The 25,532-nt window shown below is 47.5% G+C and overlaps 1 protein-coding gene across 6 annotated transcripts; it reads left to right on the top strand.

Annotated features, from left to right (window-relative positions):
* The first annotated feature begins 273 nt into the window (after positions 1-273).
* On the top strand, positions 274-25,532 carry MAVS (mitochondrial antiviral signaling protein). 6 transcript variants are annotated; one of them, XR_011570099.1, is made up of 8 exons: positions 992-2,124; positions 4,347-4,520; positions 5,431-5,605; positions 6,889-7,061; positions 7,770-7,926; positions 9,759-10,261; positions 14,018-19,888; positions 20,859-25,532. XR_011570099.1 is itself a non-coding variant. In XM_070801161.1 (7 exons), exons 2-7 carry the CDS (start codon positions 4,377-4,379, stop codon positions 14,513-14,515), a joined length of 1,650 nt encoding a protein of 549 aa, XP_070657262.1. In that variant the 5' UTR covers positions 274-393; positions 4,347-4,376; the 3' UTR covers positions 14,516-25,532. The 6 variants fall into 6 exon arrangements, 5 of the variants coding, with proteins under 5 accessions (XP_070657262.1, XP_070657263.1, XP_070657259.1 ...); XM_070801161.1 differs by lacking the exon at positions 992-2,124 and adding an exon at positions 274-393 and having other exon boundaries at positions 14,018-25,532; XM_070801162.1 differs by lacking the exon at positions 992-2,124 and adding an exon at positions 414-613 and having other exon boundaries at positions 14,018-25,532.

Raw genomic sequence — 25,532 nt, 5'->3', positions numbered from 1 at the left:
AAGACATAAAAGCCCTCAACCCTCGTTATTCCTCGGAGGAGGGTAGGTTCGTGTAGGAAGCGTTGGGACTGAGCCCAGCTCGGTTTCTACTTGGTTTCTAGCCAGACCCTAGACTTCCCCCTGGAAGTTGCTCGAAAGGAGGAGAGATCATCTTCCCCTCCGATCACGCAGTAGAAAACCAGGTCAGTTCCGATCCCAGGTCCAGCGCCGCCAGGCTTGCCAAGCGAGGTCAAGTGCCGGCCCATGCTGACCAGCCGCGACAGCAGGCCGCGAAGCCCCGCCCCCGCGTCTGGCCAATGGCCGCGCGGTCCTGGCCTCTCTCCTCCCTCCCAGCGGGGGAAGGTTCCCAGCAGGCCCAGCTGAAGGCAGGTCGCCGGGTCGCGGCTACCCAAGGTAAGATCGCCGACTCAGGAGCTCGGTCCTCTGGGCTCAGGGAGCACGGACGCCTTTCGGAGAGGTGGTCCGCGGCGCAGAAGCCGAGTGGGACTCGGAGTCCGTCGGGGCGCAAGAGGCTTAGGGCGCGGGGGTACTGGAAACAGCGGGTCCTAATGCACAGCGGGGTTCGCGGCAGCGAGAGCTCCGCGTGCCGCATCCAGCACCCAGGGCTCTGGAGGTGGGTGGCGCGGACGTCTGCCCGGGCTGTAGGGAAAGTTGGGCCGGAAGGAGACGGGCTGTGGTTACTGAGTTCCTCCAGCCATCCGCAGGCCCAGGGTGACCCCAAGGCGAGGCCTAGCCCCGGTGCGCCAGTCTCAGCGGTCGCGACTGCTGCCCTCCCCGGGTCTTGGCTGTTCTCGGAGATGACACCTTAGAACAGCCTCTTGGCCCTCGGCGGACCTGACCCTGGCCCAGGAATTCTGGATTCCGAGCAGAGGTTGTGAGGCCTCGTCCCTTCCGGGATCGGGGGCGGGGTGGGGGGTGGGGGGGTGCGGGGGGTGCTCTCTGAGACTCTGGTGCCCTCCTAGCGGCGGCGGTCAGGAACACTCCAGAACACTCCAAGCACAATCTTCTCTGAGACCCGGAAGGAGGTGCCAGGAAAACTTTGGAAAAAACAAAACTGACATCCTTATTTTGAGGACTCAAAAACATCTGGAAGGACCTGAGAACTGGCACCTGTGGAGGGCAGGGCTAAAACGTCCTCAGACCTGGCCGAAAGACTTCCATTTCTCACAAGAGAAGGGACTAAATATTGCGCTTTGGCACACTCTCACTCAGCGACCTCTCCTCACCCAGGCCGTGTCCTTCGCCTCTCTGAGGGCTTGAAGGCAGGGAGGGGGCTGTGTGAGTCTCACTTGCCATAGAGGTCTCTGCCCTCAAGACGTATGGTGAGACATGCAATGAGGCAGCAAGTCCTGGGTTCCAATTCTGTTAGGCCACTGCTCAGCTGGACAACTTGGCATCACTTCTCCTCTTAGGATTATGGCAAGAACTAATGAAAGAAATTAGGGTGTGCCTGCCTATAGTAGAGGGCTTACGTGATAGCTCAGTTGGTAAAGAATCCGTCTGTAATGCAGGAGACCCCGGTTGGATTCCTGAGTGGGGAAGATCCACTGGAGAAAGGATAGGCTACCCACTCCAGTGTTCTTGGGCTTCCTTTGTGGCTCAGCTGGTAAAGAATCTGCCTGCAGTGCGGGAGACCTGGGTTCAATCCCTGGGTTGGGAAGATCCCCTGGAGAAGGGAAAGGCTACCCACTCCAGTATTCTGGCCTGGAGAATTCCATGGGCTGTATAGTCCACGGGGTCGCAAAGAGTCAGACATGACTGAGTGACTTTCACTTTCACTTTACCTAGTAGACCTTCAGTAAGTGTGAACAAATACGAGCTTCCTTTTTTTTTTGGTTGAGACTGTTTTATACATCCATACTTCCCAAACTCTATGCCTTGAGGGCTGAGGTTGGAATGCAGAAGAATGTATCACCTGACTCTCTCCTGGGGCCTCCCTGGATCCTGTGGGAGGGAAGAAGGGATCTGGTCACCACTACAGAGTTCTCTGTTCCTCTCTTGAAGGCTCAGAGCTCCCTGATCCTCTTGACTTCTGTTGTTGGTTCTCGCCCCACAAGAGGTATAGCACTTGTGGTTGGCAAAGGAAGTCACGCAGCATGCGGCCATGGGGCCAGTGGGCAGCAGGTAGGCAGGACATCTGCACCATTTCCCACGGGGCAGGGGACTGGGAGCCTCAGCAACTTTTGGGCACTCTCTACTTTGCAACACTGTCTCCTAGAGGTCTCACCAAGCTTGACACCCATGTTTCGACTCCAGTCTCCCCCTCTATCCTCTGCCCACTTCTCTCCCTGAAAACCCCTTTGAATATCTGATAGCATCTCAAGCTTCACTTGTTGAAAATGGAGTTCTGGAGTCTTCTCTGCACCACTGCTTCTCCCCCGGATTTTCTGGCTTGCTAAGTGACACCCTCCATCCACCCAGTGCCTAAGGAGTAATCCTTGATTCCTCTCTCTGCTTCACCTCCCATATCCACAAAATATCAGAATCCAGTCACCTGTCACCACCTCCATGGTTATCATCCTGGCCATACCTGTCATGCTGTGACCTCCTGACTTGTCTCCCTGCTTCCATCATGATCCCGCCACAGCTCAGGGTCCTTAAAACCACCATAGAAGTCTTTAACATAATCAAATCCTCTCCTTTTCCTGCTTAGAACCCTCCAACGGCTCCCTGTTTCACTCCAAATAAAACACAAAGTCCTTTCCTATAATGTCCTACATCAGCAGTCCTTCCCAACCTTCTTGACCTTGATATCTGCCCCTCCCCCTCGCTTTCTAAACCTGGACAACTCCAGTCTACTTTCTATTCTTTAAACATGTCAAGCTTGTTCCCACCTTAGGACTTCTAACTTGCTGTGTCCTATGCCCAAAATACTGCGGCCAAGAACCATTCAGCTCAAATGTCAATTCAAAAAGGCTTCCTTCCCCACTCCAGTTCAAGAAGCATCCCCATCTTCAGGGACTGTCTCATCTGCTTTATTTTCTCTATAACCTTTATTGCTAACTGAAATCCTTATTTATGTATATTTTTACTGATTTGTCTGTCCCATTCCATGGCAGAGATATTGTCTGTCTTATTCCCTGCAGCTCTCTCCCATAAGAAAGACAAATAAGAAACAAGCAGGCACTTCCCTGGTGGCCCAATGGTTAAGACTCCTACCACTGTAGGGGACGCAGGTTGGATCCTAGTTGGGGAACTGAGATCCCTGATGCTGCTTGGAGGAGCAAAAATAAATAAAATAGAAAATTTTTTTAAAAAAGGGAGCAAGCAAACAAACAGATCTAAAATTGAAAATTGTGGTGAGCGCTACATAAGCAACCAGCAGCGATTGATTGTATTTGGAGCACGTGTGTGTGTATGTGTGTGTGGCCACGCCCTGTGGCGTATGAAATCTTTGTTCCCACCAGTGACCCCTGCAATGGAGGCATGGAGTCTTAACCACTGTTATGCCAGGGAAGTCCCTGGGGCATTTTAAAATTTCAGGCTTATAAGACTGAACTACTGTATTTTCAGAACAACCTCTTGAGCCATTTTAGGGGTGAGGATAAACCTGGGAAAGGCTGATAACTTTCCTGGAGTCACACTCAGGAATGGAACTTAGCCTCCTACCCTGAAAATATGTACGTGGCAAGTTTTAATGTAATGGTGGTCCTGCAGTCAAGTTCTGGGAAGAACCTGATCCCAGATCCTAAAGATCTCAGTTCTTTGCTCTTCTACTAACTAGCAAGCCCCCTTAATTCTTTGGTACTGCATTTTCTTCATGGTAGGAATAGGCCTGATCCCATTATTATGTTGGGTGCCTTGTTCTCCGCATCCTCTCCCCCTCCCCCTCCCCCATTTCTTTCCCCTCCTCCCTGTCTTCCCCTTCCCTCTCAGTATTCTCCAAAGAAGCAGCCCTGTTGCTATCAGCAGCTGGGGGCACATTCAGACCTGGGGATGATGAGGCAGGAGCCAGAGCTCTTCCCAAACACTGACCAACCTGATGGGCAGAATTGGGCCCTAGGTCTTCTGAATCTGATTTTTTTTTTTTCCCCTATCGGTTTGTTTTTAAGTAAATTCATTGAGGGCCTCTGATACTAAGACAATAATAAAGTAGGTTGGCGACTTCCTTGGTGGTCCAGTGGTTAAGATTCTGCCTTCCAATGCAGGGCTCACGGGTTTTATCCCTTGTTGGGGAACTAAGATCCCACATGCTGTTACTAAGATCTGACGCAGCCAAATAAAAATAAGCAATAAAGTAGGATGATTAAGAAAGTGAATGTTCCAAAGAGGTGGAAAAGAAAGAATTGCCTTTTGTCCAACCCTACCCCCAACCTGGTTGCCATGAATGCTCTGCTTTCTTCCAGCCTTTATTCCTCTCAGTCCATTCACCCTTCATGGGCCAGTTCAGAACCCAGACAGTGATGACGTTTGCCGAGGACAAAACTTATGAGTATATCCGCTACAATCACAGCAATTTTTGCAATATTCATGTTCTGGATATTCTGCCTCACCTGTCCTGCCTCACAATAAATGACCAGGTAAGCCAGGGCCCGACAGCCAGGCACTGACTGGGGGCAGGGTTGTGGAATTCAGAGCTTCTCCCAGGCCAGGACCAACTCCTTCCTTCTCTGTCGTCTGTATCCTGCTTCCCATTGTTGACAGTTTTCTAACATTCAGAATGACGTGTGGCTCGGGGTGTCCTTTCCAACCCCACTGAGGTTCTTGTGTTGTTTTGGTATAGTGCTCCAAAATATAGCACTGAGATTTCTGGGCTCGGGGCCCCTTACTCGCTTTCACTGGAACCTTCTCCATCTCTTGTCCTTCTTCCTGCTTAGTCTCAATTCCTTTCTCCTGGTCATGGGACCCATTCTGGCAGAGTCCCAGGGCTCAGCTTTCAGAGTCCTTGGGAGCCAGATGGTGCTAGCCCTTTTGGCACTTCTGCGGGCTCCTAGTGAGGTGAGCCCAGCCCCTCCCAGTTTTAGCTGTCTCCACATTGAACCCCGAGGCCTCCTTCAGCTTCCTGCATGCAGATGCTGGTGGTATTTGAGTTCGTGGCTGGTGGAGTTTGGCTCCTTTCTCTTGTATTTTGGTGTTTGCAGGAATTCCTTATCATTTAGTTCTGCTGTAAATGTATTCTGTGGATTTCTGTTATCTGGTCACTTGTTTGTATGTGCTAAGCCTCAAGTTTCCTCATCAGTTGAGTAGGGATAATAATAGCATTAAATCAGACAATTCACGCAAAGCCCTGAGAAGAGAGCCTGGGACACAGTAAAGACCTATTTCCTGGATCTGGGAACTTGGGCTCAAAACTCTGGCCTTGTCCTGGGCTCTGACCCAGCTTCAGATGGCTGCCTCCCTCTTGTAGCTTTCTAGGTACCTCCACTTGTAGCTGTGGGAGGGGGTCAGGGCTACCTGACTTGATCTGGGTGGCGGGGCTGTGTCTTTCAGGACCGACTTCGGGCCCACTTTGACCGCTGGGGGAACCAGGGCACCCTCTGGAACCTCTTCGACAGTCTTCGGCGGAGGAACGGCTGGGTGGATTCCTTCATCCGGGCACTGAGGGCCTGTGAGCACACTGTTCTCGCTGATGAAGTGGCCCATGTCTACCAAAGCAACCTGCCACGTGAGCCACCTGCCCTGGCCCTTCTTCTGAAACTCCTCTCTGATTCCCCTGGCCTTTGCTCTCCCTCTCCCCTTACCCTATACCTGCTGTCTTCCTCTGTCACCCTCTCTCCCATCACTCCTGGGCAGTGGGAAAACCTGAGTGTAGATCCCTACTTAGCGACTTATTAATCTTTATTAACCCTTTGACCAAGCCTCTTCATTCCCTAAGTCTCAGTCTTCTCTGTAAAATGGGACTAATGCCAACGTCTAGCTTGTAGGGCTGCTGTGAAAACCACAGGATGATGACATGTTGAGCACTTAGCAGGAGCTGGCACCTTCCACGTGCCCAGCAAATGCAGCCTCCTCTAATTTTTGCAGCTATGATGTTTGCCTGCTACGCTTTTCTCACTTCCTCCTGTCTCCTCTCCCGTGTTCACCTTCCTTCTCTCTATTCATCTCTTCTCTCCCCATCCCATGACTGTCTCTGCTTTCCTCCTCATGGGTTTTTTCCTTCCTTTCCCCTCATCTCCTCCCCTCCCCCTCGTTTCCCCTAGAGCCTCCTAACCACCCACTCCCTCCAACCCCCAGTTGCCCTGCTATCCCTCCTTGTGCTCTCAATGCTCCCTGCCAAGCCAAGTACTCAGAGGGGGTCCACTGGGGCCAGGGTCTCAGGGCCTGAGGCAGGAAGAAAACTCACACAAGACCTGTCTATATTTCAGATAGAGACAATTCCTGACACACTACTCAGATCCACAGCCTTAAAAATATCACCATGTTTGCCTTTCTTTCTCCCCACCCCCCTTCTTTCCTTCCTTCCTAACTCATCTCTTCATTTGTGGAGATTAACAATTTGTGATTTCCCCAGACACAAACAGCTGTGGTAGGACCAGGCATGGTTGGTGGGGGCCAAGGGGAGGGGTTAAGGAAGCAGCTTTAGGTCAAGGGTCAGTTAGTGGTGAAAGCCACCCACAAGGAGGAGAAGAAAGCCACTGTGTCCAGAATGCCTGGGGACAGAGAAGTGGTGACTGCTGATACAGGCAGGGTGGTGAGAGGCTTCTGAGGCGCCCCCCGCGCTCTCCCGTCTCCTGCCTCTACCACTCCTTGCCCTCTCCATCTCTACTCTCCCTCTAGTACCTGCCTTCCACTTGGCGACACGGGTCTCCCCTGAGGGATGCCTTCCACCTCAGGGTAGCTGTTGATGCTGTGGGGAAACTGATAACCATGACCTGGGAGCACCCAGGCCTCTCCTGTCCCTGAGAGTCTCCAGTTCCTCCTTGACTTGACTTTATCTTTATCCTTCAGGGAGTCCAAACCACCCTCCAGCCCCACTGGAGCCACCATCAATTCCTGCTGAGATTCCAAGGCCCTCCACACCTGCTGTGGCCCCCAGCATCCCTGACAATGGCCACACAGAGTACGAGCCAAGTTACCCTGTGCCTGTCCAGGATACCCAGCCACCAGAGTCCCTGGGAGAGGTGCGTCCACACACCTCCTGCTTTTGTGTTCCTGTCTTTTTGCTTCTGCCCACCCAGCCTTCTGGAAGCCCCTCACAGATCCTGCCTAAACTCTGCTCAGAACAATGTGCATCTGCCCCAGACCAGCTGCCAGACTGTTGACCAGGTCTTCACCACATGGCAGCCTCACCCCTCTGTCATCAGTCAGCTGTGAGGTCACAATTTTGAGGTCTTTGCAATGGTCCATTTGAGATGTTGAGCTGAGTCAAGGGATCAGGGTATGACCAGATAGGGGGAGTGAGGGAGCAGGAGGTGGTGGGGTAAGAGATGGATAGTTGGAGCTGTAATCATCACCAGTAAAGCCAAGTTTTGGGGAAATATGTCTGATTCTATTGGGATATGATGACTGGGCAGTTAGATGTCCAGGAGATACCAAATCATGAACTTGAAGCCTGAGAAAGGGTCTGTGCAGTGGCCCCAGAGAGGAAGACTTTTCTTTAGGGCCAGACAGATGAGTAGAGACTCTCCCATACGATGATTTTCTATGAAGGAGGTTCACAGTCACCTGTAGACAGACGTTCTGGCAATGGCCAAGGCCGAGGTAAAGGCTTCCTTGGTCCTGTGCTCTGTGGCATGGACTGTGGCCTGTAGGAGCTGTCTCAAGCATAAGTTGCCCTTTGCCAGCTCCTGGAAGAAGCGACTGCCTTATTCCTATATTCCCTCTTGCAGAATTCAGAGAAAGCCCCACAACCATCCCATTCTGGGGCTGTCCTGAAGAGGCTGGGTGGCCCCCTGGAGCCCTTGTCTGACACGGTGGCCCTCAGCACTCTGACCTCCAGTGTACATCAGGAGCAAGACACAGAACTGGGCAATACCCAAACAGCAGGTATGCATGGACTCTGAAATTATAGTGCCTTTCTGACCTCCCAGTGAGGGTAAGAGGGTTATCCCTCTGGCTTTCTTGGACAGGAGGCAAAGGTGGTATTCCCCAGGGAGCAACCTTCCTCAGAGGACATATTGATTAGTATCTGCTTGTAACATACAGTCTCAGAATTTGGTAGCTTAAAATAACAACTGTTTATTCAGCTCGTGATTGTGTGGGTCAGCAATTTGGGCTGGCTCGGCTGGGCTGAATTCCCTCTTGTATACACATCAGTTTACATATAAGTTGTTTATGGCTCTTGGCTGGAGCATCTCGGTTCTCTTCCATGAACCTCTCGTCTCCCAGTAAACAAGCCCATTTCATATACCTGAGCCGAGCTCTGTTCTGAGAGAGGGAGAGAGGACTCCTGGGTCATAGGTTCAAAACTGATGCGGTTTTCTTCCTGCTTCTTTCTGTGGGATAAAGCAAATTACCAGGCCAGCCCAGCATCGAGGAGTAGAAAGATAAACTCCATCCCTCGAGAGGACTGATAAGGTCACATTGCAGAGGGCGTGGATACAGGTAGAAGTGAATTAGGGCCATGTCTGCACTATGCCTAAGGGACTATATAAGGGATGCGCCAGGACCTAGAGGACAGTGTAAGGAGAGTACAGGGCTGGGCCAGCTGTTGGCAGGGAGCATTGCCCCATCCCAAAGGGGTCTCCAGCTCCCAGCAAATCACTCAAACATTTCAATCTCCAGAGGAAGTATATTCTTCATCATTCAAGTGCCTGGACCCTCACATCAGACGTCTCAGGAGTATAATACTGTCTACTCTGATCTTTAAGGCTGGCATATTTCCTAAATTGAGTTCCACATAACATTGGTACCCAGCCAGCCCCCAGTGCCCATGGAACAGCCACAAGGCACACGAGAAGTTAAAGGTTCAGAGAAGCCATCCTTAGTGTTCCATGCTCCTGTCACTCTATCTCAAGCATCCTTTTGCACTTGGCAGCGCCAGCCTGCTGTGAAACACCTTTTCAGAAAATATTGCTGTGGACCAGGGAGACAAAGGGCACTTTGATTTCAGTAGAAGTATGGACACAGGTCCCATGAGACGTTATGGTGGTAGATTTGGGGTAGGGGTGGGGTGGACATCAGAATCACCCCTGACCTTTGTCAGATGTAGGGCCTGGCATGTGTGTTTTCAGAGTTCTGTGGCAAATCCTTACATAACTGCCTTTATGGACTATCACCACCTACTCCCTCCTGCTTCCCCCAGTTCAGGCCCTCTTCCCAGGGATGGTTTTGTCCCCGCACCCGCAAGCCCTCAGGCCTCCTAGAAGGGGGGCACCATATGGGCCTCTGGTGCCATATGACTGGGGTGAGCTCTTCTGCTTGAGCCATCCTGCTGCCCCTTGCCCTGGCCTCTGATTGTTCCTGCTGAGAAGAAAGATGGCAATGGGAGAAACATCCAGGATTCTGCTAGTCTAAGGAGAGGTTGAAAGAGGCAGACAAGAGAAAAGAGGGTGTCCCAGGCAGGAGAAAAAAATGCAGAGAGGAAAACTAATAATGATTTTCAGGCTCCTAGACCCTGTTAGAGGGAGGGATCACTTTGCTCTTGCGAGACAACAGGTCAGAGACCGAGGAGGGACAGGACCAAGGATTTGTCTGCAACCATTATGCCTTCAGCCCTGGGATCAGTGACTAAAGGGACTGGAGACTCCTCCGTGGGTGGGAGGTTGGATGCAGTAGGGATGGTGTGAGTTGGGACAGAGAGACCCTTCTCTATCCCTCTGATCCAAGGATAACACTCCCGTGGGTTTGTGTTTCTCATTTTCTTTCACCAACTGCAGGCGTGGTCTCCAGTTCCACATCACTCCGTGGGCCTGTGTCTCCGACTGTCTCCTTCCAGCCCTTGGCCCGTTCTACCCCCAGGGCAAGCCGCTTGCCTGGACCCCCGGTGTCAGCTCCATCTGTTGGCACCTCCTCCTCCTCCACTGGCTTGACCTCTGCAGGAGGTGCTGGTGACCAGACTGAAGGTACCATCTGCTCCAGTGGGGCAGGGGTGCCCAACAACCCTATGGCTGCCAGCACAGTGCCCTCCAAGGTGCCCACCAACTCAGCATTTGGCAGCTCAGTGCCTTCCAAGTTGCCCACCAGCTTGAAGCCCCCTGGTGCAGTGCCCACCAATCTAGCACCATCCAGATTGCCCATCAACTCAGTGCGTTCTGGCATGGTGCCACCCAAAGTGCCTACTAGTGGGATACCTGACCACAGGATACCTGCAAGCACAGTGCCCAGTAAGGTGCCTGCCAACACAAGGCTCACCATCAGGAGCAGCAATAGACTCGTGAAGGTGAGTTCTTACCCCTCCTAGCAGTGATCCAAGCCATTCCCTCCAGCCCCTCTCAGTCTCCATTCTGACTCCAGCCTGATCCAGGGCTGATCCGGGGATCAGGATCAAAAAATCCTGCTTTTTGAGGGAATAGGGAGAACTGAGACCCAATCTCATCCAGACCTAACACCCTATTCTTTAGAATAATAATAATCAAGTGTGGATGGTTCAGGAGGGTCAGGCTTGCTAGACCACCTCTGCTGGTTATGTGCATTAACCCATTTAGAGCTCATGGCTCCCCTTTAAACTCAGCAGTGTTATTTTGCAGATGAAGAAACATTCCTATTTGCCTCAACACCTTGCTCTTCACTGCTGGGATATCTGGCTTGCCCCACCGTGACCAAGGTTTTATAAACTCTAGTCCCGGCCCATCTACTCTGACCTAGTAGCCTCCACAGTTGCCTCTGAGCCTGCTTATCTAACCCTACTGCTGCTGTCTGCCTGGCGGAACCAAGTCTATGGCCCAACCTCTGACCCTGTGGCTGCTTCATGGCCATCAAGCCCAGGCAGAAAGTCAAAGTAGAGCAGACCACACATGACCAACGGTTCCCTGGGGGTAGAAGTGAGCTCAGAAGCAGGCCAGTGAGTAGAGCTCTCAGCCCTGGAGGAAGTCTCACCACTGATGCTCCTGCAAGGCCTTAGTCCCCTCTTCCCCAACTGTCTTCCTGCACCATCAGTGAGTTGAGTCCCCAAGAGACGATTGCCTTTTGGCACTGTGGGCTGGCTACTGAGGGGTTGGGGTGTCAGTTTTTGGCCTGTCCTGGGAGTGGGGCTACCCAACCTGGCTTGTACCCTACCATCCTCAGTCCCTCTAGTTCCTCCTTTCTTTCCCAGGAGACTCCAGCATCACCAGTGCCCACAGGCACTGCCACTGGAGGCACATCACTCTGGCCAGACAGCAGCTCTGACTGCTGTGGCTCAGAGCTGGAGCTGAGCAAGCCTGGCAGGCTGGTATCTAGGATGGACAGCCAGCCGTTCTCAGTCTGCTCCGCGGATCTCGCCATCAGCCACAGTAACTCCTTGGGCATGGGGCCTGACAATGCCCCCGAGGAGAATGAGTATGTGTCGGAAGACACCATTAGGATCCATGAGAACCCCAGCACCTCCCTCCTGGGGGACAGCCCCGGGACATACACTACCCCGGAAGAGGATGAACTGAAGGAATTGCCTGTGGTCAGGACCATGCCCTGGGCTTCGTGGCTCGGGGTGGCCATGGCCGGGGCACTTCTAGTGCTCCTGGCTTCACTGTACCGGCGGCGCCTACCCCAGTGAAGCTCCTGGGTCCTTCTTGCTGTTCATCTTCTCTCTTTCCCATGGTACATCTGCCCGAGTCACAGAGCCGAGCTGTCTCACCATCCTTGACCCTTTTTTCAGGGCTGGCAGAAGCTGGGTCAGATGGGAGGCAGGGGGCCACAGGCCTAGTCCTTGGGGGCAGTATTTCTGTCCCATCTCATGCCCTTGGTGGCTCCCCCACCATCCTTGGCTTACCGGTCCCTGGGCTGCTCCTGGTGCTCCAGTCCTCACCCAGCTGGCCATCTGGTTGTTGCCCTTAATCCCTGGAGAAGGTGCTCCTGTCTAGGCCTTATCCCTCTTTACCCAAGTGCAAGGATCAGGAGGTGCCACTGGGGACCACAGTGGGTCAGAAACCTTCCCCATCCTGTCTGGTCCCTGCAACCAATAGATGGGGTAGGGGACATCGCTGTAGCCCCCAGTGGCCCAGTAGCCCCCTGCAGAGCAGTAGGGAGCTGCTACTCATTTTTAAGGACTTAGTCCCCTGTCTGTCTGGTTCCCCTCCCTACCACACAAGGATGGGAGGAGGTCCAGAGAGTCCCATGGACCCCCATGGGAAGCCTGATCATGTGCTAGACGTGAGGAGCACCTAAAGAGCCCCTCTCCAGCCTCCTCATCCCAGTCTCTGTTCTCTTCAGCTCCCTATGGGGGTTGGAGAGGGAGAACGTGCAGGACAGAGCTCAGGCCAAGGTTTGGATTTCAGCTCCACCTCTTTGTGGGCTGTGTGGCCTTGGCAGATAATCAGACTTCTCTGGTCTTGCTTACACATGTGGACAATGAGGATTGCATCTCATCCTTCACTGAATTCTCCTGAGATTGGAGCCTGTGGATCTTTGTCAAGTGCGTGGTCCAAAGCAGGAGGCTGCTAAATGCTCCCCTCACCTTTCCCTGCCTAGCCAGGTAGAGATGAGGGCATGAGAGGCAGAGTGCCCAGTGGGTTTAAGTATGCACTGCTGCAGTGTAGGGTAAGTTAGGCCCTGTTCTGTCTCTTACTAACTCTGTGCTCTTGGGCAAGGAGTTAATCTCTCTATGCCTCCGTTTTCTCACCTGTATAATTGGTATGAATAGTAAAATTATATAGATATACATGTCCTAATATTGTGAGGATTAAATTAGTTTATCTGTATAAACCTTAGAATGGTTCCTGGCATTTTACTTACTGAAGTTTGCATGCATGTTGGTTTTGTCACTATTCAAATGTGGAGGGGCTGGAGCACTTAACCACACATTTAGAAGCAGACCCAGCCCCTCCTGCCTATGCCCCTTTCATATTTATCCCTTACTTTGTTCCATGCATTGGGGATTGTTGGGGAGTGAGGAGGGAGACATGTCTACTGGGGCATCTGTGCAGGGTTGGGGCTAGGGTGCCCCCTGCAGCAGCCAGATGGATTGAAGGATATCCTTGTGGGTGCTTTCCAGGCAGCCATTGCTGGACAAGGGCCAGGCACAGGAGCCTCAGGAGCTACCTTCATTTCTGGGCTCTGGAAGGGATAGGGACTAGAGCTCTAGGGAGACATAAGAGTTAGGGGGTCACTGTGGCCCACCCCCAAGCTGTCAGTCTGCAGAGTCCTGCACCCTGCTTTGGCTACTACAGTCTTTCTTTGTACTGCCCTCAGGGAGTTCAGCAACCTAATGGCTTCTACCTCTGCCTCTGAACTTATCTTCAGCCCTCTCTCCAGACTGAACCACCTGTACCCTGAAGCCAGGAATGGTCCCTAGTGAAGCTGTCTGCGACCACTATGTGTCACCTTTACTCTTAACCAGCTTTCTGGGCTCTTTCTTCCTAGGTACCTAGATCAGTGAACAATTCATGAACAGGTATTGGTTTTAATGTGTTATTCTCCCAAGATAGCTTTGGAAAAAAGTATCTCCAGAAAGCAGTTTGTAAACCCAAAGAATGCTTCTTAAATTGCAGTATTTCAAACAGAGTGACCAGCTGTTTTGGAGAGATCTGTAGATAAGGTGTGTAGGAAACCTTTAGGGACTGTCCTGGCACTTTTCAAATTATGCTGCCCAGAAGCCCTGACTTAGCCTGCATTGTGTAGCATTCCTATTTTGGCTGTTGTAACTAAAATGCCAACTTCAGGCAGGATTGGGATTGGCTGTTGGCAAGGAGAGGGCTTGGGGTAGTTGATGAGATGCGTCAGATCTTAAGAGTCCTGGGTTTGGAATATGGTTTCAGTTGCAGGAGGTTGCATGTAGGAGGGAAACCCAGGCAGGTCACCGTGGCCTGGATGATGCGAAGGGAGTGAGGAAGGACCTTACCCCCGGACAGGGGTCTAGTCACCTATACTTGGAGATGGGAAAGTACCTTCACCTTGGGGTAAAAGCAGGGGTGAGGTCAGAGGGCCCTAAGCACTTAGGGCAGACTTGGCAATAGGTATCTGCATATAAATCTCTCTCCATCTTTTCTCTCCCCTGTTGAAGCATTTCCTTCAAAGCCTAAGAGTCACCACTGCTTCTCTTGCCCTGGGAAACACCTGCCAACTTCGCTTGATGACCCACTGGAAGCAGGCTAATACCACATTCTCACCTTGTTTCCTTGGTTGGACATGCTCAGATTTAGTTGATTCAGGGGAATTTCTAGTCAGAGAGCAGTATGCCCTTTACTTTTCAGGCCTTGGGTTATTCATAGTCTATTTTATGAAACTTTTTTATTGTGGAAAACTTTTAAGGACACACAGAAGTATAGAAAATACAATAATTACTCCTCCCCTCCATATGCCCATTGTGCTATGTACTGTCGCTTCAGTCGTGTCCAACTCTTGTGACCCCATGGACTGTAGCCTGCCAGGCTCCTCTGTCCCTGGGATTTTCCAGGCAAGAATACTGGAGTGGGTTGCCATTTCCTTCTCCAGGGGATCTTCCCCACCCAGGGATCAAACCTGGGTCTCCTGCATTGCAGGTGGATTCTTTACCAACTGAGCCACGAGGGAAGCCCCCACATGCCGTGGGGTAAGGCCAAAAAAAAAAAAAATTATGAGTCCTGTCTTGTTCATCCCTGCCTGATCCCTCGTTTTTTGTACAAGTTCTTTTTGTAAGTCAGAAAGTGAAGAGTTCAGAAAGTCAAGGGGAAGACTTAGGACAGGAGGTTTTGTAGCCAAGGCCCTCTTTTAAAATTTTTTTTCCCAAGGCATTCTCCACTTGTCTTTTTAGCCTCAGTAGGTGACATCCCTTTTGAACCAGTTCAGAGTATGGGCAGCACTGGTTCTCTGTCTTAGGAGGAGATAACCAGAGGAATTTCCTTCACTGACAAGCTCCTTGAAGGTGTTTGGCTACTGCTCCTGTCCCAGAGAGGTGGGGACCAATGGGTGTGTCCAATGGCAATTTGCTCCATTGCATTAGGGGTCTCCATTAGGCTTTCACAGAGCCCTTCCATCTGGCAGAAAGTCCCATCCTTGGCCAGATTCAAACTTCACAGCATGGCTCCTGATCTTATAGGAGTCTCCTTGGGATGGAGTCATTCAGGCCTTAAGGTTCCTTGCTTCCTACCAGTGCACTATGGTAGTGTTCAGGATCCCTGGGCTAATCTATGCTGTGATAACTCATTATGGGTGAAAAGCACATGCTCCCTTGTGCTCCCCTTTCTGCCCTTTCCCTATAGCCCAGGGTCATGAAGTTCACATTTGGTGCAAGGCATGGTCACTCAGCATTCCTCACTCCTGCTGCTGTTGCTGTTAACAACAGCAAAAATAAAAAGGGCTGCCACTTCCCCATACCTTGTTGCATGCCAGGTGCTAGGCAAAGTGCCTTACATGGATTAACTTGTTTAGTCCTCGCAATGACCCTATGAAGGGGGATATAATTGTGACCCAGTTTATAGCTGATCTGCAAGACCGAGAGGGAGGAAGGGTCAGAGAGGACAGTGCAAGAGAGAACTGGCCCCTGAGCCTGAGTTGGATGTTTTCCATGCCCCTGACCCTCAGCTGATCAGGTGTCAGAACCTGGGGCCCCATTTCAGGTGAGATTTCACACATCTCTTCCTGGTGTTCCAAGAACTGCCACTTGCACTAATAGTATAATAATATTCAATATATAATTTAATATAGTCTCGGGGATTTGTGACAATATGAATATAATCATATGTGTGTCCAGACTCAATGGCCTGAGGCTGCATGAAGCGAGGCAGCAGGCACAAGCCGGTCCTCTGGAGGCCAGTTTGGTTTAATAGATGTTGTTAAAGGATTCCCGTGTGCCAGGTCGAAGGCCTAAATTGAGTAAGTCAATTGTACCCTTCAGAGGCCAGGAAGTATGGTGGAGACAAATAGGCTTTCATGTCATTTTTTTTTCCATGTATTTACAACAAATATTTATTTTGCTCCTACTGAGTGCAGAGTATGAGGATAGGCCTTGGAGACACATAGTAATAAAGCAAAAAGCCTACCTTCAGTGCCCCCTTCTATCACTTACTGTCTTCAATTTAATTGTGAGTGGCTTAAAAGCATGAGCAAGAGTGGGATAGAGGGAGAGAAAAATGTTGTTTTGATTATGTATGTATGTTAGTCACTCAGTCGTGCCCTACTCTTTGTGACCTCATGGACTGCAGCCCACAAGGATCCTCTGTCCATGAGATTTTCCAGGCCAAGGATACTGGAGTGGGTTGCCATTTCCTTCTCCAGGGGATCTTCCCAACCCAGGGATTGAACCTGGGTCTCCTGCACTGCAGGCAGATTCTTTACTGTCATGTACTATTAACAATTACAACAATGAAATCCAGGAAAACAGTAAAACTTAGAGCCTCTAGGGAACAAGAAAAATTTTAAGTATAAGTTTACACACACCTACCAGAAAGGCTAAAATGAAAGTGTCTGACAAGATCAAGTGTTGATGAGGACCTCCCTGATAGTCCAGTGGTTAAGAATCCACCTACCAATGCAGGGCACATGGGTTCCTAGTCCAGGAAGATCCCACATGCCACAGAGCAACTAAGCCTGTGTGCCACAACTTCTGAGCCTGTGCACCTAGAGCCTGTGCTCCACAAAAGAAGCTACCAAGATAAGCCTGTGCACCTCAGTGAGCCCCTGCTCCTGACAGCTGGAGAAAGCCTGTGCAAAGGAACGAAGACCCAGCACAGCTGAAAAAATAAAAGATCACATGTTGATGGAAATACAGAGCAATTTCTTAAACTTTAGGAGGAATGTAAGTTAGTAAAACCTGTTGGAAAATTGGCAGTATCTACTAAAGCTAAACACATGTATAACGTACGACCCAGCAATTCTACTTTGGGTGTATACATGACAGAAACAAGAGCTCATGTCTACCAAGATATGTGCAAGAATTTTTCTAACTGCACTGTTCATAATAGCCTCAAACTGGAACCGATCCACAAGGCCTATCCATAGTAGAATGCATATATAAGTTGGGGTAAAGTCATACAGCAGAATATTGTTGTTGTTCATTCACTCGGTCTTTTCCGACTCTGCCACCGTAAGGACTGCTGCATGCTAGGCTCCCCTGTCTTTCACCATCTCCTGGAGCTTGCTCAAACTCATATCTATTGAGTCGGTGATGCCACCCAACCATCTTGTCCTCTCTTGTCCCCTTCTCCTCCCGCCTTCAATCTTTCCCAGCATCAGGGTCTTTTCTAATGAGTCAGTTCTTCGTACCAGGTGGCCAAAGTACTGGAGCTTCAGCTTCACCATCAGTCCTTCCAATGAATATTCAGGGTTGATTTCCTTTAGGATGGACTGGTTGGATCTCCTTGCAATGCAAGGGACTCTCAAGAGTCTTCTGCAACACCACAGTTCAAAAGCATCAATTCTTCGATGCTCAGCCTTATTTATAGTCCGATTCTCACATCCATACATGACTACTGGAAAAACCATAGCTTTGATGATATGGACCTTTGTCAGCAAAGTAATGTAATAGCTTTTCTTCCAAGGAGCAAGTGTCTTTTAACAATGAGTTTGAATGAAAATATTGCTACACACAGCATGGATATATCTTACAGACATGATACTGAGAAAGAAGTCAGTATACTGACTGGAATGGAATGGAATATGTGATTCTATTCCTATAAAAAATACAGAAATAAAACTGATCTATGGCATTGAAAGTTTATCTTTGTTACATTTGATTTGGGTGTCAGCTTTCATGAGTACTTTGAGTTTGTGTCCAGACTCGCTGTTAGAGATAATGGAGGTAAACCAAGGTCATCCAAGTGAGAATAAACAGAGGCTGTTCATTCTGAGCTTGCAAAAGCACCTACCATCATTTGCATTTGGCAGGGAGGGAATCAAAGACAGGCAGGGACTAGGAAAACATGGTGAGTGAAAGAAAGGGAAGGCTTCAGAAGTACTATAATAGGAGGTTGTTTGCCTGGGACACTGGAGGTTGGCTAACTAGAAGAGAGGCATCTTATTATGATTTGTTGGTGAGCATATTTGGCTTCCTCTGGTTGGTCCTGAATTGGAAAAGAGGGAAGAGGTGGTTGTGGATTGGGAAGAAGGTGGCACACTTTATCCAAGACCTGATGATTCTGGGATGATTGCTGCAGAAGTGGTCTGGCTTTCCAGGCTGATTACTGCAGCGAGTTTTATGGTCATATATGGTCTGGCCACAGTCCTTTTGTGTATTCAGTCTCTTAGAGGGAAAGAACTGCTGGAATAGGATGGGAATGGACACATACACACTTTATCCAGCTCCCCATCCCTCCCTGAGGTCAGTGGTGCTGCCTGTGAAGATAAGGCTGGAGGACTGTGCTCCAATTCATTGCTTATCTACTGCACCCACTAAAGTTGTTTTCTTTAAGGCCTAGCTTAAAGCCCAGCTCCTATTGGAAGTTTTCTTTGAATAGATCCCTCTCAGTTATTAGCCTTCCTAATTCTCGTGGCTTAATTCAGATTCTTCAGAGCAAATTCTCATCTTCCTGCCTGTGTTTTGAAAACTTACATTGAATATCTTCCTTTCACTTACTCAATGCTGTTTCTTTAAAAACAGCAACAAAACCAAAATACCCCTTCAACCCCACAGCTTTTTATTGAAGTAAAATATACATGCTGAAAAGGGTACTCAGAAAAAGAAGGGAGGCGGTGGGGGAAGCAGCCAGAAGGGTGGTGGTGGAGAGAGAAAATGGGGGGTGGGTGTTGAGAAAGATGAAGAAGGGAAGGAGCCCTGTGTTCTAGTTTTGGGTCCACAGCCAACTTCTGGCATCTCTTTCCTCCCTGGATCCATAAACTGTGAGGCTAGACCAGGTGATGGCAAATTCTCTCTCCTGCAGAGCTCAGTCCCATCAGCCCTTGAGTGTCCTTGGCACAGCCGGGCTGTCCTGGCTTCCCCTGTTGTGTCCCCCTTCCCCATCCCCAGGTGCCAATGCCCTACTGTCTGAATCGCTGACTTCCTAGCAATCAGATGCTGTTTCCTATTTAATCAATTTACTTGTATTTAACATCAGAAGAAAGAAAAATCCTTTCATTATCACATGCAGCCGGAAATGAGCTTCTTGCAGGAGACCTGTCCAAAGGAATCAGAAAAGAGAGAAAATGTGGTAATTATTGAAAGAATGCTTTTTTCCCTGCTTGCTGTCAGGACAATGTCTTTAGAATGATGGGCACATGTTTGCAGAAATTCAGCTATTATTACCTCTATGACTTAAGATCCTTTAACATTTTCTTTATTCAAGCCCACGGTTCTGAGGATCTACCCTGGCCAGATAGCTGCTTCAAGCGAGGCTTCTGCAGTGAATGTAAACAAAACTTTAAATCTAGGGGGCTTGTTCAGGACCCCCCCCCCCCCCCGCCATTTCCCTCCTGCCTTCACTTTCAAGAATCTCTCCTCAGGAGACAAGCACCTCTGTTCCTTACATGTGGCCCTCACCTTCTGGCCTCAGTAGACTCCTTCCTTCCCACCCAGTGCAGGCCAGGGGTGGAGGGGGTCAGTCTCTCCTCAGGATTTTCATCTTCCTTATAATCTAGTGTCTTTATTTATCTATTTATATTTAATATTGAGTCCGTAGAGTGTATTTATTAATTTTGGCTGTGCTGGGTCTTCATTGCTGCACGCAGGCTTGCTCTAGTTGTGAGTAGGGGACTACTCTTTAGTTGCAGTGAGTGGCTTCTCACTGCAGTGGCTTCTCGTTGCAGAGCATGGGCTCTAGGTGCTCGGGCTTCAGTAGCTGCAGCACAAGGGCTCAGTAGTTGTGGTGCACAGGCTTAGTTGCTCTGCAGCATGTGGCGTGTGGGATCTTCCTGGACCGACGATTACATTTTTGTGTCTGCACTGGCAGGTGGATTCTTAACCACTGGACCACCAGGGGAATCCCATAATCCAGTCTCTTTAAATCATCTTCTAATTACACAGGTAATACATGAATATGTGCTCACAGTAAAAAGTTTAAATTCCAGAGATTTCCCTGGTAGCCTCATGGATCCCAGCTTTTCATGGCCATGGTCTAGTTTCAATCTCTGGTTAGGGAACTAAGATCCCATAAGCTGCACGACATGGCCAAAAAATAAATAAATTAAAAAAATTCCACAGCTAGAGAAAGAGAAAGACTAATACCACATGATATCACTTATATGTGGAATCTAAAATAAAATTTATGTATGAAATAGTAGATGCAAACTGTTACATGTAGAATGGATAAACAACCAGGTCCTACTGTATAGCACAGAGAACTATATTCAATATCTTGGGATAAACCATGATGGAAAAGAATACAAAAAAGAATGTATATATGTGTATAAGTGAGTCACTTTGCTGTACAGAAGAAATGAACACATTGTAAATCAACTATATTTCAATTTAAAAACGTGAGATAAAAAATTGCAAATTATACTGAGTTATATAGGCCAGAGTTTCTCAAACTTCATTAGAGATACAGATCCTTTGGGGATCTTCTTAAAAGCAAGTGCTGACTCATTGAGTCACTGCATTTCTAAGAAGACTTTTGTGACTTAGGACAAAAGAGCAACAATTGATAATGTCCTTCAATCCCTTGCAATTCTGTTTCATTTTTAAGGGGATTGATAGACATCACTCCTGGCCTCTCTCTTGTACTTCTGTGCTATTTGGTAGCCCTGACTTAATCCTATCTTTGGCCTGGGGCTGGAGATGTTCTCTGAAGTCCTTTTCATAGCAGTTGGGGTGCAGGGCCTTTTGGCCTCTGGCCTTTTCTACAGCTCCCTGTAGTGCTCCACAAACTATTGTTACCAAACTTAATGAGTCTTTGTTGAGTTGAATTTAGCTCATGCAACAATCAAAACAATTTGGTCATTGTTTCAGTTGGTTGAGGGCCCTCTGATTCTGGATTTTTCTCCACCATGTGTAGGATAAGCCACCAAATCACTAATGAAATGGAGAAGAGGGCAAAGCCAGAGGCCCCCACACACAATGCTACTCAAGACCATTGGTCAACTGACCTCATCATTTATTGATTAAGCAACACTCTACTTTGCCTACTCATCTAAAAGCTAAGTATACATAACACAACTGCTATGGAGGTGTACTCATTAACTAATGCTGCAAGAGAAATTATTCCAAAACTTTATAGCTTAAAACAACACATTTAGTATCTCAGATTCTGTGGGTTAAGATTTCAGGTGCAGGTTTGATGGGTCCTCTGGCTCAGGGTCTCTTACAAGGCTGTGGTCAAGGTGCTGGCCAGAGCTGCAGCTATCTCAAGGCTCAGTTTGGGGAGGATCACTTTCAAGCTTACTCATGTAGTTGTTGCAGGGTTTAGTTCCTCATTGAATTGTTGCTCTGAGGGCTGCACTTCTTTTTTGGCTGTTGACCAGAGGTGGTGCTCAGTCCCTTACCACATGGGTTGATCCATTATTATTGTTCAGTCTCTCAGTCATGTCCGACTCTGTGCAACTCCATGGACTGCAGCCCGCCAGGCTTCCCTGTCCTTCATCATCTCCTGGAGCTTGCTCAAACTCATGTCCATTGAGTTGGTGATGCCATCAACCATCTTATCCTCTGTCATCCCCTTCTCCTGTCTTCAATCTTTCCCAGCATAGGGTCTTTTCTAATGAGTCAGCTCTTCCTGTCAGGAAACCAAAGTATTGGAACTTCAGCTTCAGCATCAGTCCTTCCAATGAATATTCAGGACTGATTTCCATGAGGATTGACTGGTTTGATCTCCTTGCAGTCCAAGGGAAGAGTCTTCTCCAACACCACAGTTCAAAAGCATCAATTCTTTGGCGCTCAGCTTTCTTTATGGTCCAATTCTCACATCCTTGCTGCTACTGCTAAGTCACTTCAGTCGTGTCCGACTCTGTGCGACCCCATAGACGGCAGCCACCAGGCTCCCCATCCCTGGGATTCTCCGGGCAAGAACACTGGAGTGGGTTGCCATTTCCTTCTCCAATGCATGAAAGTGAAGTCGCTTAGTCCTGTCCGACTCTTAGCGACCCCATGGACTGCAGCCTACCAGGCTCCTCCATCCATGGGATTTTCCAGGCAAGAGTACTGGAGTGGGGTGCCATTTGACTATATAGACCTTTGTCCACAAAGTAATGTCTCTGCTTTTTAATATGCTGTCTAGGTTTGCTTCCAAGAAGCAAGCATCTTTTAATTTCATGGCTGCAGTCACCATCTGCAGTGATTTTGGAGCCCAAGAAAATAAAGTCTGTCACTATTTCCCCATCTATTTGCCATGAAGTGATGGGACTGGATGCCATGATCTTAGTTTTCTGAATGTTGAATTTTAAGCCATCTTTTTCACTCTCCTCTTTCACTTTCATCAAGAGCCTCTTTAGTTCCTCTTCACTTTCTGCTATGAGGGTGGTGTCATCTGGATTTCTAAGGTTATTGATATTTCTCCCAGCAGTCTTGATTCCAGCTTGTGCTTCATCCAGCCCAGCATTTTGCATGATGTACTCTGCATATGTTAAATAAGCAGGGTGACAATATACAGCCTTGGTGTACTCCTTTCCCAATTTTGAACCAGTCTGTTGTTCCATGTCTCTGTTGTTCCATGTCTAGTTCTAACTGTTGCTTCTTGACCTGCATACAGGTTTTGCAGGAAGCAGGTAAGGTGGTCCAGTATTCCCATCTCTTTAAGCATTTTCCAGTTTGTTGTGATCCATACAGTCAAAGGCTTTAGCGTAGTCAGTGAAGCAGAAGTAGATGTTTTTCTGGCATTCTCTTGCTTTTTCTGTGATCCAACAGATGTTGGTGATTTGACCTCTGATTCCTCTACCTTTCTAAATGCAACTTGTACATCTGAAAGTTCTTGGTTCATGTACTTTTGAAGCCTGGCTTGGAGAATTTTGAGCATTACTTTGCTAGCATGTGAGATGAGTACAATTACGCAGTAGTTTGAACATTCTTTGCCATTGTCCTTCTTTGGGATTGGAATGAAATCTGACCTTTACCAGTCCTGTGGCCACTGCTGAGTTTTCCAAATTTTCTGGCATATTGAGTGCAGCACTTTAACAGCATTATCTTTTAGGATTTGAAGTAGCTTGGCTGGAATTCCATCCCCTCCACTAGCTTTGTTTGTAGTGATGCTTCCTAAGGCCCACTTGACTTCGCACTCCAAGATGTCTGGCTCTAGGTGAGTGATCACACCATCGTGGTTATCTGGGTCATGAAGATCTTTTTTGTATAGTTCTTCTGTGTATTCTTGCCACCTCTTCTTAATATCTTCTGCTTCTGTTATATGCTATAGGGTGGCATGTAACATGGGAGCTTGCTTCATTAGAGCAAGTAAGAAGAAATTTAAATCTCTAAAAATAGAATCAAAATGGAAAAAAAAATGGACTCAGTTATATATTGAGTTGTTGGCTGAACTACACAGAAAGAAATTATTTCAAATGGCTTTAAACCACAATTTGCTTTTTCATTCCTAGTAGAAGGCATTCTAAGGACAGAAAGGACTGCATAAAAATCTTAAACAGTATTTAGTAATTATATTATTGATAATATTGATATTTTTACTCTGAAACTATTATCTATATATTTAAAGATAAAGCAAATAAGTAGTGAATGTTAAGTCCTTTGATTTTCAGGTTAAAATAAAAGAAATTAAATAAAAACTCTGTAACCTCAAAAATGAATGCAAATTAGTATAAATCCATGATATATTTTTTTCTTTAAAATTTTCTAGCTCTATCCATCAAGATGGCCTAGAAAAAATGAACAGCCCAGTAGCAATGCTCACTCTGAGTGTCCAAATTGTAGCTTTTAAATACCATGTTCCATTGAAAGGAACAATTACTCCTTGAAGAAATGGCTGATTCAAGATTTGGACTAAAAATTTAGAGTTGAGATTGGAACTTCTTGTTATACAAGGCAGCTGTTTAAGACTACTAGAGTCACTTTTTTTGTTTGCTTTTTAAGTTTTTAAAATTAATTAAAAATTTTTTGGTCATGTCCTATGGCATGTGGGATCCTAGTTCCCTGACCCAGGGTCAAATCCATGACCCCTGCAAAGGAAGCATGGAGCCCCAGCCACTGAACTACCAGGGAAGTGTCTAGAGTCATGTTTAAATGACCAAGGAGTCAATCTAAAGGGCAAATATGGAACAATTTGAACTCAAAAGGGAGAGTGACTCTAATGTATTGAAATTAATTGAATACATTTTTAAAAGGCTTAAGTTTAATACTTAACAGTACTTAAAATAATTCATTGGTCACCTGTAGAAGATGCTAGATAATGAATTCATTCCAAAATACCATGTTCATGGTCAATAAAAGGAAAGAATCAATCCTGCATTTTCCATATAAGTTGTACTTCAGGATACCATAGAGTTGATGAGGGAAGTTTCTTGTTTATTAGATAATTCCAGTTAATCAAAGGCAGAAGAGACAACAGAATTAAAATATCACAATTTTGTAGCCCTTAATCAAATATCACCATTAGGCAGTATCACCAACAGGTAATAGGTAAATAGCTTTCCAGTAGGTGGAAAGCTGGGATGGAGAACTTTATATTGGATGGACCAGTCTGATGATCCCTGAACCAAATCAAAAAAAGATCATAGGGGCTTCTCTGGTGGTCTAGTGGCTAAGATTCCATGCTCCTAATGCAGAGAGCATGGGTTCAGTCCCTGGTCAGAGAACTAGATCCCTCATGCCCTAACTAAGACCCAGTGCAGCCAAAAAATTAAACATTTAGTATATGTGATGCAGAAGCAAGCAGTAAACAAATATATTTTAAAAAAGAGATAGTGATGCAAAGTAGTTGATGTTATGAACTAGAATTTTTCTGTTCTCCTGATGAGATGAATAAGAAGTAAATAGCTCCACCTGTGAGGAATTATTTTAAAGAAAGCAAACCTAAATCTAATCAAACCTCTAGCTCTATCAGATTATAAGAACTATAGGGGAGAGAAGAACAAGTTAAATTACAAAAATTCAGTCATAAAGATCCTGTATGTGGAAGCTCTTCAAACAAACAACCTGGTTTCTTCAATAAATAAAATGCAAAGAAAAAATTGAGGGAAAACCTATAGGTTAAAAAAGATTAAGAGACAAAATAATCAAATGCAATATGTTGACCTTATTTGGAAACTAATTTGAGCAAAACAATTGTTTAAACAAAGACTGACAATAATGTAAGTTTAAACACTGACTGTAGTTAATGATACTGTAAAAATTAATTTTTTGTGTTATAATGTGCTCTATGAAAGTGTTAAAAAAAACAGTCTTTACCCTTTAAGAGTATCTGTAAGAGTACTTATGATGAAGGAATTCTGTGGCAGTTTTAGGTTAGGACCCAGTGCTTTGGGGCCCAGGTTTGATCCCTAATTGGGACCTAAGATCTCATAAGCTGCAACTTGCAGCCAAAAAGAAAATAGAGTATTTATGATAAAGTGATGTGTCTTGGATTTACTTCAAAATAATCCACGCAGGCATAGAAGGGGTGAGGGCAAAGATGAAACAAGAAAGACTATGAATTGAATATTGTTGAAGTTGCATGATAGGAAGTAAATGTTCATGATGTCTGACTTTTGTACAGTTTTGATGTTTTCCAGAATAAAATCTTAAGTGTTAA

This window comes from Bos indicus, chromosome 13 (assembly GCF_029378745.1).
Source record: "Bos indicus isolate NIAB-ARS_2022 breed Sahiwal x Tharparkar chromosome 13, NIAB-ARS_B.indTharparkar_mat_pri_1.0, whole genome shotgun sequence".
Taxonomy (NCBI): domain Eukaryota; kingdom Metazoa; phylum Chordata; class Mammalia; order Artiodactyla; family Bovidae; genus Bos; species Bos indicus.
This window is presented reverse-complemented; position numbering and strand designations above follow the sequence as displayed.